Source organism: Camelus dromedarius, chromosome X, assembly GCF_036321535.1.
Source record: "Camelus dromedarius isolate mCamDro1 chromosome X, mCamDro1.pat, whole genome shotgun sequence".
NCBI lineage: Eukaryota > Metazoa > Chordata > Mammalia > Artiodactyla > Camelidae > Camelus > Camelus dromedarius.
This window is the reverse complement of record NC_087472.1, coordinates 38158725-38172188: the sequence shown is the minus strand read 5'-3', so window position 1 is coordinate 38172188 and position 13464 is coordinate 38158725. Positions and strand designations below refer to the sequence as shown.

Sequence of the window (13464 nt, the reverse complement as noted above, 5' to 3'; positions counted from 1 at the left end):
CACTCTTGAAACCTATCATGTGCCTTCTGCCAGGTATGCAGTGAAGGGAAGAGCTGCTGGATACTTTCTGGCTCTTGGCTTGATTATTGCTATTTCTGGAGCTGAACAATTTCATCCTCACTTTTCAGAACCTAGGGCAGTCAACTTGCTCCCTCAACTTAAGGAGGCTGTTTAATGCTGATCATTGTTCATTTTTACAAAGTATTTTGTAATTATGTATTTATGACCGTGATTATTTGATTACTGTGCCCTTCCCCTAGAACTGTGCCGAACACAAGATAGGCATTCAATGAACATTTATTGAATTTACCATGACCAACTGGCCACGTGGTAGATGAACTAGAGCACTGGTCCCCTCCAAGCCTTCGGTGAACCAGCAGTTCACTGTGAAAGATGTTGTTCCCAGTGTCCTTGAGGTGGAACAGGAATGGGACATGGAGGTGGAGGGCTCCTTCACTTGACCCTAGTCCCGGCTTCCCTTAAGGATATGGACAGGGAAGCCAGAGGGTCTGGAAGGAGCACTGCTTCCTGCACTTAACGCTGCTACGTAGCAGTGTCTGCCAAAAGTGATGAGGTGTGAAAAATTTGCAGAGCTAGGGGGTTGGGGCGGGAGGGAGTTGACGAGAGTGGATCAGCCTCAGGCAGCTCCCTTCCTTAAGCTCGCGCTCGCGGCTCCGAATCGAGTCCTCTTGGCCGCCAGAGGGCGCTGCGCACAGAGCCTTAGACTCTATGGTCGCTCCCACCGACTCCCATGAGGAAGCGCGACCAGAAACCTCCTATATACTTCCGTGTCCGGCCCGGCCTTCCTCTTTCCGTTCCGATAGCGCTCTAGCAAACATGGTAGGACTTTGGGGAAGGGGCCGGTAACATCCAGTTTAATCTTTCTCTTCCCTTTGATGATGCTGTCCGGGACGGGTCCGGGCACCTGCGTGGACTCGTTGTTCCAAAGAAACTCAGTATTGCCGGGATCGAGCCCAGAGGGACCGGGATTCGGGGCCAGGAATTGAAGTGATAGGATCAAACGTAGACTTAGTTGGGGGTGGAGTGAATGTTATCGTTCCACTTAGCGGCTCGATGGAGGCCACAGTATTTGAAGCACATGGGGCTGGACCACCTTCTAGTCAGTGTTTTGTGTTAGCGAGAAGTTTGAGAGTCGAGTCCTCGTGGGATGCCTTAGCTTCAGCTGGGTCGGGTGGGGCGTTGTGCCAATGGTCCGATAACACCGCACGTTCTGAACGATTTATTTCCTAGGTTAACGTTCCTAAAACCCGTCGGACTTTCTGTAAGAAGTGTGGCAAGCACCAACCCCACAAAGTGACGCAGTACAAGAAGGGCAAGGATTCTCTGTATGCCCAGGGTAAGACGATCTGTATGGGGTTGGTTTTAATGCGGCATTTGTGTAGTAAGCGGAATGCACGAGCCCTGTCCCCCTTCCCTCCCCGATTTGGGCATTTCATTGATGTTTCTTTTGGAAAGCCCAAGATAAAACCGTGAGAAGACTTCCATGTGGCTGTTGTGATTTATTATGTTTGATATACCCTGACAAGTGACTTTCATTCCCCCAGGAAAGCGGCGTTATGACAGGAAGCAGAGTGGCTATGGTGGGCAGACTAAGCCGATTTTCCGGAAGAAGGTTCGTAGTGATCACTCTTTGATATGCTTCCCACTTACTGTGGCAGAGAGTTTGCATTTATTTTTAGCCCACACATCTCTACAGTATAGGTACGTGTTCCCATAGTTCTAGGAAGGTGTTTTCAATTACCTGCAGTGACATATCTAGTAGATAGTGCAGCGGGGAGTGCAAGCCATGTCTGACTCTCGTCTACAGTTCTGCCTCTTATTATTTTATATATATTTTTGTCTTTTTTGAAGAGGCGAACATTAAGGAACGTGCCTTGTCGTTGTAAGGACTGAAGTTTAAGTACGCCAGTAAATCCTTTCCTTTGCCCTGTTCCTTACCTGGTGTCATGTCCAAGTGAATCCTCAGCTCATGTTTGTAGTACGGTATTTTGCGTGTCAGTTCAGAAGCCTGCAGTCAGTCTGCTACCTATCTCATGAAGCCTTAAAGCTCTTTAAAATGGCCTTGTAGATCTTCCACTGGCCTCCTGAATCCCCTTTCTCAGGCTGAATTTGTTGTACCCCAGGTGTCTGCTCCTGAAAGTACACAGTCTTTGGAGCATAGCATTCCCACGAACACAGCATTACTTTTGGCACTTAGTTCCTCATTCAGCTTGGTTCCAGAAAGTATTAAGAAATGATTTTAATGTTCATTTAGATGCAATAAATGGTTTGATCTCAAGGTGGTAAATGAAACACTTGATTGTCTTTTCACATTCAGCTAACTTGTTTAGGACACCGGGGAGATTGTTGTACCTAGGTTTTTGCTCTTTTGAGAACTGCAAACTAGCAGTAATGGAATTTTGACTACCAGGAGCAAGCTTTAAAAATTGTTTATTTGTGGGGAGCGTACTCTGACTTAAATAATACAGTTGAATGCACGTAAGATCTAGATGTAATTGTTGGTAGTCTCCAGAGAATAGATCTTAAGTAACAATTATTAACCCTATTTAATGAATTGCAAAAGTTGTATTTATTTCATAGTTGCATGGACTAGTTGCCCCATTTTTGGTTGTCTGGAATACTTAACTGTAGAACTGCTGAAAGCTCACACTGTCAAGGTGGTATGATGAGTGCCTATTTGGTAAACCCTTTAGGATGTTTTCTGTGGTTGGAGAACTTGATGCCAATGAGATAACCTGCCACCTTTGCTGGTACATTATTCCTTAAATCACAATTTTCTTCATATTCCCACTTGCTCCCTATAGCTAAAGACAAATTTTCACAATCATTTGCAGAGCTTTGCTTTGAATAGTACTTAACCCAACCATAGCCATATTTTTGAAGGATTTTCTGTAGTGATTTATGAAGGCTTTGACTTAATTCTTTTCCCCAGGCTAAAACTACAAAGAAGATTGTGCTGAGGCTTGAATGCGTTGAGCCCAACTGCAGATCTAAGAGAATGCTGGCTATTAAGAGATGCAAACATTTTGAGCTGGGAGGAGATAAGAAGAGAAAGGTATATAATTATGGGTGGAAGGTGCAGTTTTTTCCTGTATGGCTTTATTATGCCTAGAGAGGTGAATATTTCTGCCTGCTCATTTTTGTGGCATCAAGATGGGAGGGGAACAAAGATCAGGGGGAGTCCTCAAAACAGCTAAATCCATAGCTCAAAGTATGGGGTTTTTGGTGTTGGTTTTGACATGATTAGGAAGGGGAGGAGAAGGATGGTGATCCCTTCAGGAGTAGACACTGTTCTTGATGGAATAACAAACAGTTCTTTGCAAAATACAAAACTTACCTTTTTTGTTTGTTTTATTGCAGGGCCAAGTGATCCAGTTCTAAGCTTCAAATTTTGTGTTTTATTATGAAGACAATAAAAACTTGAAATCATGTTTACTTCATTTGGTTTCAGTTGTTTTTTGGGGAGGGAAATAAACTAGGGCCATCAATAAAATTCTCCTTGTGGGGAAATTTATGCGTGATGGTTCAGGGTACTTGATTCATTAGGGGTGGACTACTGGTTGAACTCACATCAGATGTTCTAATGGTCTAATTTGGCACTTTAAACACTTGGGGCTTCTTGGGATTACTTTTGCTGTTAAAAAGCAGAAGTTATTGGTTACCATGGGACATAGAGACCTGAAATTCAGGGCTAATGGGATGAGATCAGTGAATATGAGGTTTACCAGGAGTGAAATAGTCTCAGATCCCTTTACTAAAATCATTGAATGAGGAATTGTGACCCAATTCTAGGCACAGCATAGAACTTATATGTCCTTATGCTTATATTGCATATATATATATATATATTATATATATATATATATATATACTTATTCTGATATTCACTAACATTTTTATATATTCCCTCAAATTTTAAACTGACTGACTTTCATCATGTTCAAATAACTGCAAAGGATAGAATTTCTAATGAATTAAACTCCCCAATGAAATCTGAGGGATTTCTGTCCAATTTTAAAATGCCTAACAGTTGCAAATTTTTACATCCTGTTCCTCTTTGTATACTATTGTATGCTTCATTTTTATTGATGTTGAGCTCTTTATAGTTGTGCAGCAAAACTCGAGGTGAAGCAGATAATGCTACACATTTTGGTAACTAGAAGCACAACTCAACGAGATAGTGAGATAGTTTTCTTTCAAGTTAGTTTCTGTGGATGAATTAAGTCTGGGTTTACCAATTCCATTTTTTATTAACTGAATGATTAGTCCTCCGATTTTATTGAAAATAATTGGTAATCACCTGACAGGCAAAGGAATTGTTACAACTCGCACTTTGTATTTTGAGCGGGCTTTTTGTGTCCATTTTTGTACTGTAGTGCATCCCGGATGGGTGAGATGAATACCCTTTTTTGTTTGTGTGGGGGAAGGGTGATAGTCAAAGGGGAGGTGGTAAAGGAGCAGGCCTGAAGCACTGACTGCAGGTTGGTCCTCAGGTACACCGACTGGAGGAAAAGGGAGGAATTGGAATATCCGGAAATTCCCTTAAAATGAGTCTCCATAACCTCCAGTTTGAAGTTCATTGCATCACAGGACCTCAAGAGAGAAGGCAGTTCTTAAAGTGGAAGGAGTCTTCTGGCCCGAGGTTTGGTATTTTAGGTCATAATGTACCAACTATTGTTGGTGAAAGTAAGCTATTTGCATTTGTTGGATCTAGACTGCAAACATCGGATTTGGGAACCTAGGTGGTGGGGTGTTTCTTGACAAGATTCTTCCATAAAAATTCGGTTGCCTCTAAATCTTTCATTTATGAAGGTTATTACTGCTGGGTTTTTTTTTTTCCCTTCAAGTGAGGAAGTAGTTTTTTTTATATTCCCTTTGGGCTAAAATTATAATTAGTGCCATCTAAGCACCTCAGTAGGTGACAGTATAAGGGTTAAAAACCTGAGTTTAAATCCTGGCTGCAATTAACAGTAAGTACCTGTGTCAGGGTTGTTGGGAGGATAAAATTGAGTCACTACACTTTATGCATCTGGAATAGGGCCTGGCACACAGTTCCAATACAGGCATACGTCAGAGATGCTGCAGGTTTAATTCCAGGCCATTGCAATAAAGGTACTCCCACAAATTCTGCAGTTTTCCAGTGCATGTAAAACTTATGTTTACACTATAATCTATTAAAGTGAGTCTAAATCTATTTACACTATATATATTTACAGTTTACACGATAATATAATCTATTAAAATATATCTAAAAATATACACACCTTAATTTAAAAATACCTTATTTCTAAAAATGCTAACCATCATCTTAAGCCATCAGTGAGTCAAAAATTTTTATTTGCAATAGTAACATCAAAGATCACAGAGAACCATGATAAATATAATGATAATGAAAAAATCTGAACTATTACAGGAGTCACCAAGATGTGACATAGAGACATGAAGTGAGCAAATGCTGTTGGAAAAATAGGGCCAACAGACCTGCGATAGATGTAGGGTTGCCACAAACCTTCAATTTTCTTTTTTAAAGTGCAGTACTTATGAAATGCAATGAAAGTAAATTATTATTTTACTTGTATGGAAAATATTACTCAAGGATATCAGAGAACAGATGAAGGTGGACAAAAGTGGAATACTCACTTCAGCAACAAAATACACATTTTAAAGGGAGCTTTTTGATGCAATCTTGCTTGCACTTTCTAGCCGAAGCAAAACAGTACCTGTGGGATTTATCTGAGTTTTTAAACTTTTAGTCCATTCATAAAACCCAAGCTTTGTCTTCACAGGGAGGAGCTGTGTGATCAGGCACGCAGGATTACAGGCCAGTCCTTTACCCAGGGAAGCAATAGGGATGGTATAAGAACGAGGTCCACCAATATCCTGCAGGTTTACCACAGCCACAGCCCAGGCTAAGTTCGAGAGAGGGCGTTCCCACACCTCAAAGTTGTCATTCTGAAAAGTAAGCCAAGAAAATAGGTGTGATAGCTTGGTAACTGGCAATAAGCTGCCTTGCTAGTTGTGGAATTCAGTCTTATTTATAATCAGAACCATGGAGAACTTCTAGGAAAAATTAGCAAAAAAAAAAAAAAAGAGCCTCAGTATTGATTATGATATCAAGATTAAAAAATATATGCTCAAAAGATCAGTGCATTTCCTCCAATGTAACAGATTTAGGCCCAAGACAAAATTGGTACTTGGGTATTAAGCCATCTTAAGACACATACCCCAAACATACATCCGGATGAACTGTAAGCTAGAAGGCAGGAGAATATGTTCCTAGCCAATTCCTATTTTCTCCCATAGAATGTTATTTACTATACCTTTCTAAGCCGGTACCCCTGCTTGCCCAAGGGGTCCTGGTTGATGGCAATTACATCCTTATTCTGAAGAAGGCCTTTGGCTTCAGGGCTGATGTGTCGGAGGTCATTGGACATGAATAATGGAGCAGCCATGATAGCCCAGAGGGCCATCTGAGTTACTTGCTGATCCTGGCTGAGACCAAAGTTGCCAATCACCAACTGGGACAAAGAATGAAGTAAGAATTCAAGTGAGGTAAGACAAAATATTGTTAAAATTGCCCAGTCACAGAGAAAAGTCACATTCCTGGGCACCCTGCTCTGAGTACTTTCACAAAGAGCCTGCCCTCAGGAACTTCTCCTTTCTAATTTACCTTGAGTGTCAAGGGAGAAACAGGTCCACTGCAGGAGCCTGAACAGGAGGGCTCAGATTCTTACCATATCAGGGTCATTCCAACCCCCTGGTCCTGCGGCAGGAACAACTGACTCCTGGTTAGAAGATGTCCAGTCTAAGATGCTCCTTACACTTTGCCAAGAATCATAAATGTCAGCAGAATTTCTCCAGTGATTGCAGTACTGACGGATTTCTGTGTAATTGGGCTATAAAAACAGAGAGAATGCTTCTGTTTACTTTCAAGTAACATTCTTGTGAGATGAAAACAGTGAAGTTTAAAGAAGGCACTCGTAGCCTTCTCAATTTAGTTTACAGATGAAAGGTCTCCACGAAGAGAGCTAATTACTTTCTAGACTGGAATTTCATTGTAAGAAGTTTGCTTCAGAAGTAGCCATATAACTTAAAATGGCTTTAACACTGTTTTGGCTGGAAATTTACCAAATGGTAACTAGGTACAGTAGTCCCCCCTTATCACAGGGAATACATTCCAAGACTCCCAGTGGATGCCTGAAACCACTAACAGTACCAAACTCTATCTATACTATGTTTTTTCTTATACCGGTACTAACGGGTCGGTAGCATCCACAGCTGGACAAAAAGATGATTCATGTCCTGGGCAGGATGGAGTGGATGGCATGAGATTTTATCATGTTACTTAGAAGAGGGTGCAATATAAAAACTTATAAATTGTTTATTTCTGGAATTTTCCATTTAATATTTTTGGACTGCAGTTGACCAGGGGTAACTGAAGCTGTGGAAAGTAGTGCCGTGGATTGGGGCGACTACTGTATTGGGATTATGGAAGATTTTAGTTTTTCCACACTTCACTATATTTCAAACTTTTCCAAAAGGAACATGTATTACTTTGATAATTAGAAATAAACAGAATGATCTCCTAATGTAATATTGTAAATCAACTACACTTCAGTGGAAAAAGAAATAACTAAGATGATTTTAATAAGTAAAAGCAAAAGCTGCAAATGACACAGGACTTGGCAAGCATATTAAGCAATTTGAACCCTAGGCATACAATCTGTTAAAGGAATGAATAAAAGCTTGTACATAGGCAGGTGGGATATCTGACGTTTAAGATGTTGAGAAAGAGGTGAGAGAATTTTGCAGATTAGAAGGTAACAACAGGGATTCATTCTATAAACAATTACTCAACACTTACCACATTGAAGGGATACAGTGATAAAGTCAGACAAGGTCCCTGCCCTCCTGGAGCTTACATTCTAATGGAGGAGACAGACAGTAAGCAAGTCAACAAATAATTGCACATAGTGCTAAGCTCTTAGAAGGAAACTGAACAGGTTAACACGATAAAGAATGAAGTAGGCTGATTCAGGATATATTTTGTACTGAGAGGACTGCTGATGGATAGGTTGTGAACCATGAGACAAAAGAAAGGATCAAAGATGCCTGGCTTCCCAGTTGATGGCAGCTTAGACTTCAATTACAGCAGTGGGGTTGTGAGAAGTAGGTGGATCCCAGGAGAGATGTTAGGATGAGACTGTTAACTAGGGTTTAACTTTGACAGGGACCTTTGTCTCCTTTGTTCTCAAGTTCTGAAAATCTATCGGCAAGGCTCTGGTGGATTCTGGGCTCACTAGCTCACCTTAACAAAGGGCCATGCATAAAGAGGCCACTCACAGGAGTACACAATGCTTCTGCCAGTCCTGTTCAGGGCCAAGGACATTTGCTTATAACCTGTATGAGAAAACAACGTGTAAAATAATGAAAAGAAGGGAATTTCCAGCTGGGGCTGTATATTTTAAAAATAGGCTACGTGGAAGGGACATGTTTATATTTTAAACCAGCAGCAGAGACAAGTGACTGCTCTGTGCTTATGTTGTATCTAGTACCGCCCAGACTGTGGGATTGTTCTGAGGACAGTGCGGGATAGCGCACATATTGAGGAAAGGTAGGAATGAAGATGCTCTTTTCTCTGTGACTGACATTCCGGAGGCTTTTCCAAGTGATGTATGGAGAGTTACAATTACTATCTGTAAGTAACTCAGAGCCCTCTTGAATTGAAAGTCCACAGTATTAGTTTTGGTTAGGCATACACGGATTTTACATGCCTGAATGAATAAATGCATCGAGAAACTGAAAAAAAAGAGAAGAGGCAGGAGCTCTGGCACATTGAGAGTAATTATTATTTCCAGTATTGTGACTGGGTATTTCAAATGTGAGGATTAGTTCTTCGGATGCTCAGCTACCTTGCCCTCAAAAGTTCTGCCCTTTGCTCATGGCTAAGTCTTTTGAATGAAACCTACCATCTGCCAAATGTTTTACACTGTCACAGTAACAACCATCAAATTTTAGCAGATCTACTCCCCAGTCAGCAAAGGTCTTGGCATCAATGTCATAGTATCCATAACTCCCAGGGTAGCCTGCGCAGGTTTTATTTCCGGCATCTGCATAAATCCCTAGCTTCAGTCCTTTGCTATGGACCTGAAATGAGAAAAAAAGAGTTACCTCAATAGAAGGGCAATCATGAAGTAGAAAGAGAGAACCACTCCAGGCTGGAGGCAGAGACCAGTACACTTCACCAGTACATCCCCCCCCCCCGCCAAGTTCCGAAAATTGTCCAGATGACTTTGTTGGGAGATAAAGAGCAAAGCCTCCAATTCTGCTGAGTTCAAACTATACACGTAATTACAGCACAGAACTGAAGTTCCCTGTCCATGGCTCTAATCTTCTTCTGATGGGATCCTTAGAGTTACCTTTTCAGGGCAATGATAGATTAGATATATCTGGACAAAGATGCTCTCCTTAACTAAACCTTAGGTCCCTCTGAGCCCTCTTCTCAAGTAGGCCTCTACTTTGGCCTTCCTTGTCTAGTTTTAGCAAGAATCCTGCTAAGTTATCCCCCTACCCTCAAAATCTGATCAAACTCCTTATGACCCACCCTTGATGTCTAACCCCAGGGCCTGCCCTTAGCAAGAATATGCCTCCTCTTAGTCCCTCCTAGTAATTTTCCATCCGTTGATCCTCACAATCCACCCATTGGCTATAAAACCCCACTTGTCTTTGGTGAATTTGGAATTGTGCTTGGCTCTTTCCCCTAATACAATAGCACTGAATTTTATTCAGTTTCTGTCTTCACTGCCTTTAACTACTGTCCAGCTCTATTACTGTTTAATAATCCCCAGAATATATTCCTCTTACCTTCTAAAATTCTAGTTTATAGTACAATTACAATATGAGACTGACGCGCTGCCCACTGCGCTAAGAAGGCGTTTAGTACAATTACAATAATTGCTCAAAGCTTATATAAAAATATATGCACATATGTCAAGAACCAAGTTCCTTTTTCCTCCTAGAGAATTTAGTGGTTTCAGCAAAAGGAGAACTTCTCCAAGATGGGCCTCAAGAACTATTGCAAAATATAGATGTGCTGATGGGATAAACATTCTATCTGATAAGCCTTACAATTCAATACTCAGGTAACAGCAGCTATTTTAGTTTCTAAATGTTTTTGAGCAAGCTTAGGTACAGAAGTGCTTACAGTTTCCTGAAAGAAAAAGAGAACTATCTATAAACTCACAAAATCAGCTAGATGGCGGATCCCATTAGGAAAGCGGTTAGAGTCTGCCTGAAGTCTGCCTTTTGAATCTCTCTGAGGAGCCATCCAACAGTCATCAATGCAGAGGTACTGATAACCCGCATCCTTCCAGCCATCTGAGACCATGAGGTCAGCCATCTGCAGGAAGAGCTTCTCGCTGAAAGAGAAATCCCAAGAATCGTTACAATTCGTTAAACAAATACTTGAGTACTCCTATTTGTTAGACATCTTGGGGTTTTACAATTTATTTCTTAACCCAGTAATAGTTTGGTAGTAACCACAACCAATGCAAGGTAAAACGGATTGGGCCATGTTTCTTCTCCCTCCTCTCCCCTCTTAATACTACCACCCTACGGGCCCCAAACAATTAAAATAGGAATGAGAAATACATGAAATGGAAAAGGCTATTAGAATTAAGAAGAAAGTACAGTAAAGTAAAAAGCTACCAAGTTAACACAATCAACAGCTTCCTTAGATATCCACAGTAACCTATTCAGAGAAAAAGACCATTCACAAGAGCAACCAAAAAAGTAACAGACAAAACCTAGAATACCTGGAAACAACTTTAAGATATGTGCAGGGTTCATATGAATAAAACGATGCTGTTTCCAAATTATTTAAGTGGACAGACATTATTTTGCCCTCGATTAGGAAAACTCAATATTAAAAAGCAGCTAATTCTCCCTATACACCTTTATACGTTTAATAAGACCCTGAACAAATCCCCAAAGAACCACTGTATTCACAACATACAATAAAATAAAAACAAGTAAAACAACCCCCAGCCCACATTCCAGTTGAAAAACAGGGAACTAACAAACAAGCAGTCCATAACAGAAACCATGCAAAGAGCCAATTTAACATACAAAAAGATGTTCAAGTGTATCAGGAATCAAACACATGACAATAAAAACACCTACCAGACTGGCAAAATTTAAAAGAATGACAAAAAAGCAGTGTCGGCCAGGCTGTGGGGAAACAGAAATTCTTCATACACTGTTGTTGGGAAGGTGCATTTATAATACTTTTGGGGAGGATAGTTTGAGAAGAAACAGAATGAGCATACATTTGGATCTAGTAATTAGACTTCTAAGGAAAGAATCGGATGATGTACAAGTGGGGTGAGTGGAGCTTTGGTCATAATAATGAAAAATTGAAGAGCCTGAACAGCTATCAACAGGAGATTGCTTAAATAAATTATGGTATATACATACAATTAGCATTTATGAAGCTCTTATTCTGTGCCAGGCAATCACTCTTTTTACATTTAGAAAGGGTAATTAATTTGCTCAAGGTCACCTGGCTAAGTCATGCTTCACTAGAATTTGAACCTGGGCAGACTACAGAGTCTTGTGGTTAACTGCTCATGACATAAACATGATCTCATTTTTATTGAGAATAATTTTTAAAAGAAATTTGTGTTTGTATTTACACAGAAAAATTGGCAAGGTTGTAAATCTTTATTTTCATTATACTCTTCTTTACTATCTATATTTTTTGCCATGATCATGCATTTTTAATAATCAGATACAAAAATAAGATAACCACCACTTAGAAAAAAAGGAAAAGACAAAAAAAGAAATATGTGATGGGCACAATTTACCCTAGGGTCACGATGGATTTAGTCTGAAACTTAGAAGGCCAATTAATTGTCATGTTTGACCAACTCTCTGACTTCACCTGTAAAGACACTAATAGGAATAACTTATGGCCACTGGGATGTAACATGACCGAGGCTTATGGAGGGGCCTCTGCACCAAGGGTATCTTTATTGTTTTTTTAACAACATCTATCGGTGATTCCTAACCTTTCTAGATCACAAATCCCTTTGAGAATCTGAACAAAACTCAAGATCCTCCCTCCCTAAAAACACACATACTCATATTTGCAGCTATGCATTACTTTTTCCATCAATTCCAGGTTAAGAACATTTCTTCTCTATGCCTCATTGAGGGGTCTGGTACCACACTGTGCTATGTACTTCAAATGGGTTATCTCATTGAAAGTCCACCTGTGTGAACTACTTTACAGATCCTCTGAGTTGACTCTCTTAGGTAGGAGTTGTTATCTAGATTTACAGATAAGGAATGTATGGATCAGATAGGATCAGCACCTGTTTCAGCCAGCCTCAACCCTCACCTTTGACAGATAAGAGTTTCTCCACGTCAACCTTCCAAGGAGACGCCATACTCAAGGGCTATTGGGTGGGGAGATCTCAGAGACTAAATTCTCTCTAAATTCCCTCAAGTTACAGCCAAGGAACCCGTGACCCCAAAAGGAGAAGAAATGGCACGCGTCTTAGTCCTCTGCCTCTCCTACTCACCACAGCTGTCCTTACTGCGAGTACCTGGCAGGGACAGCAGCTCTCAATAAGGGTGTGAATGGAATTGGATGGTAAACGGAGAAAGTCCTTAGGTGGGTGATCAAGCAGAGAGAGACGGAGAAGCAGGGGCGGCTGGCGGGACTCCCACCCCAGGAGGGGTCAAATGGAGAAAATGTAGGGCTAGTCTCCATTTGGGGCAGTTTGCTGTGGGTGAAAAAGAAGCAGCAGCAATAGTGGAGTTCTCCCCCGGCTCAAATGTTCTCACTGAGCCCCTCCATCCCTCCAAACACAGCTAGACAGATACCCGGATAGCGAAGGGAAGCGAGTACCCAATGTCTTCAATACCTGATACAGGAATCTGGCTCTTCTTGGCAGTTCACGTTGCACATGAAGCGCTCCCAGTGCAGCCAGCCCATGGTAGGGGTCATCGCTAAGCCGTTGTTCAGAGCCCGGGTCCCAGGGACGCCCCAGAGAACCAAGGCCAGGCAGCAAAAGGCCAGCGCGCAGCCCAGCCGTGTGACTCTGCTCATCAGGTTCATCGTCGCTGTCACCTGTGCGACACAGGTTTCTCCGAGTCACCTGAGCTTTTAAGTTTAACCTTAAGGGCTAAAAAGGCGGAGGCGACCCGCGGAATCCGATTTCAGCCTCATCACCAATCACCGGTGAGTTATTAAGCAATGACGCGACTGTTTCTCCGGCAACTGGGACGGTTATCCCCAGAGGCGGACCAATGACCAGTCACAGAAGACGCACCGCCACCAATCACGCGCTCCCTTTCTGGATATCGACCCGCCCTATTTTCCTACCAGAAGGAAGTGCTGCACTTTAATGATCCCCAGTTAAAGCTGAGCGGCGCTCA

At 41.5% G+C, this 13464-nt stretch overlaps 2 protein-coding genes across 2 annotated transcripts; one reads left to right on the top strand and one right to left on the bottom strand.

The window, feature by feature from the left end:
- Positions 1-729: 729 nt before the first annotated feature.
- RPL36A (ribosomal protein L36a) lies at positions 730-3461 on the top strand. Its single transcript, XM_010975755.2, has 5 exons — positions 730-840; positions 1252-1357; positions 1566-1633; positions 2954-3076; positions 3382-3461. The coding sequence occupies exons 1-5, from the start codon at positions 730-732 to the stop codon at positions 3400-3402; spliced, it is 429 nt and encodes a 142-aa protein (XP_010974057.1). The 3' UTR covers positions 3403-3461.
- A 1879-nt stretch (positions 3462-5340) lies between these two features.
- GLA (galactosidase alpha) lies at positions 5341-13456 on the bottom strand. The gene is made up of 7 exons (XM_010975754.2): positions 12951-13456; positions 10265-10439; positions 8991-9168; positions 8330-8421; positions 6756-6917; positions 6342-6539; positions 5341-5973 (listed from the first exon to the last, which is right to left on the bottom strand). The coding sequence occupies exons 1-7, from the start codon at positions 13142-13144 to the stop codon at positions 5683-5685; spliced, it is 1290 nt and encodes a 429-aa protein (XP_010974056.2). The 5' UTR covers positions 13145-13456; the 3' UTR covers positions 5341-5682.
- Positions 13457-13464: the final 8 nt, after the last annotated feature.

Excerpts from the sequence above, each read along its gene's own strand:
- RPL36A (XM_010975755.2), top strand. The coding sequence starts at position 730 with ATGGTCGCTCCCACCGACTCCCATGAGGAAGCGCGACCAGAAACCTCC. Across the intron at positions 1,358-1,565 it reads GGATTCTCTGTATGCCCAGG|GAAAGCGGCGTTATGACAGG; the intron begins GTAAGACGATCT and ends TCATTCCCCCAG. Across the intron at positions 3,077-3,381 it reads GAGGAGATAAGAAGAGAAAG|GGCCAAGTGATCCAGTTCTA; the intron begins GTATATAATTAT and ends GTTTTATTGCAG.
- GLA (XM_010975754.2), bottom strand. The coding sequence starts at position 13,144 with ATGAACCTGATGAGCAGAGTCACACGGCTGGGCTGCGCGCTGGCCTTT. Across the intron at positions 6,918-8,329 it reads ATGCATGGCCCTTTGTTAAG|CCCAATTACACAGAAATCCG; the intron begins GTGAGCTAGTGA and ends CTGTTTTTATAG. Across the intron at positions 5,974-6,341 it reads AGGGGTACCGGCTTAGAAAG|AATGACAACTTTGAGGTGTG; the intron begins GTATAGTAAATA and ends CTTACTTTTCAG.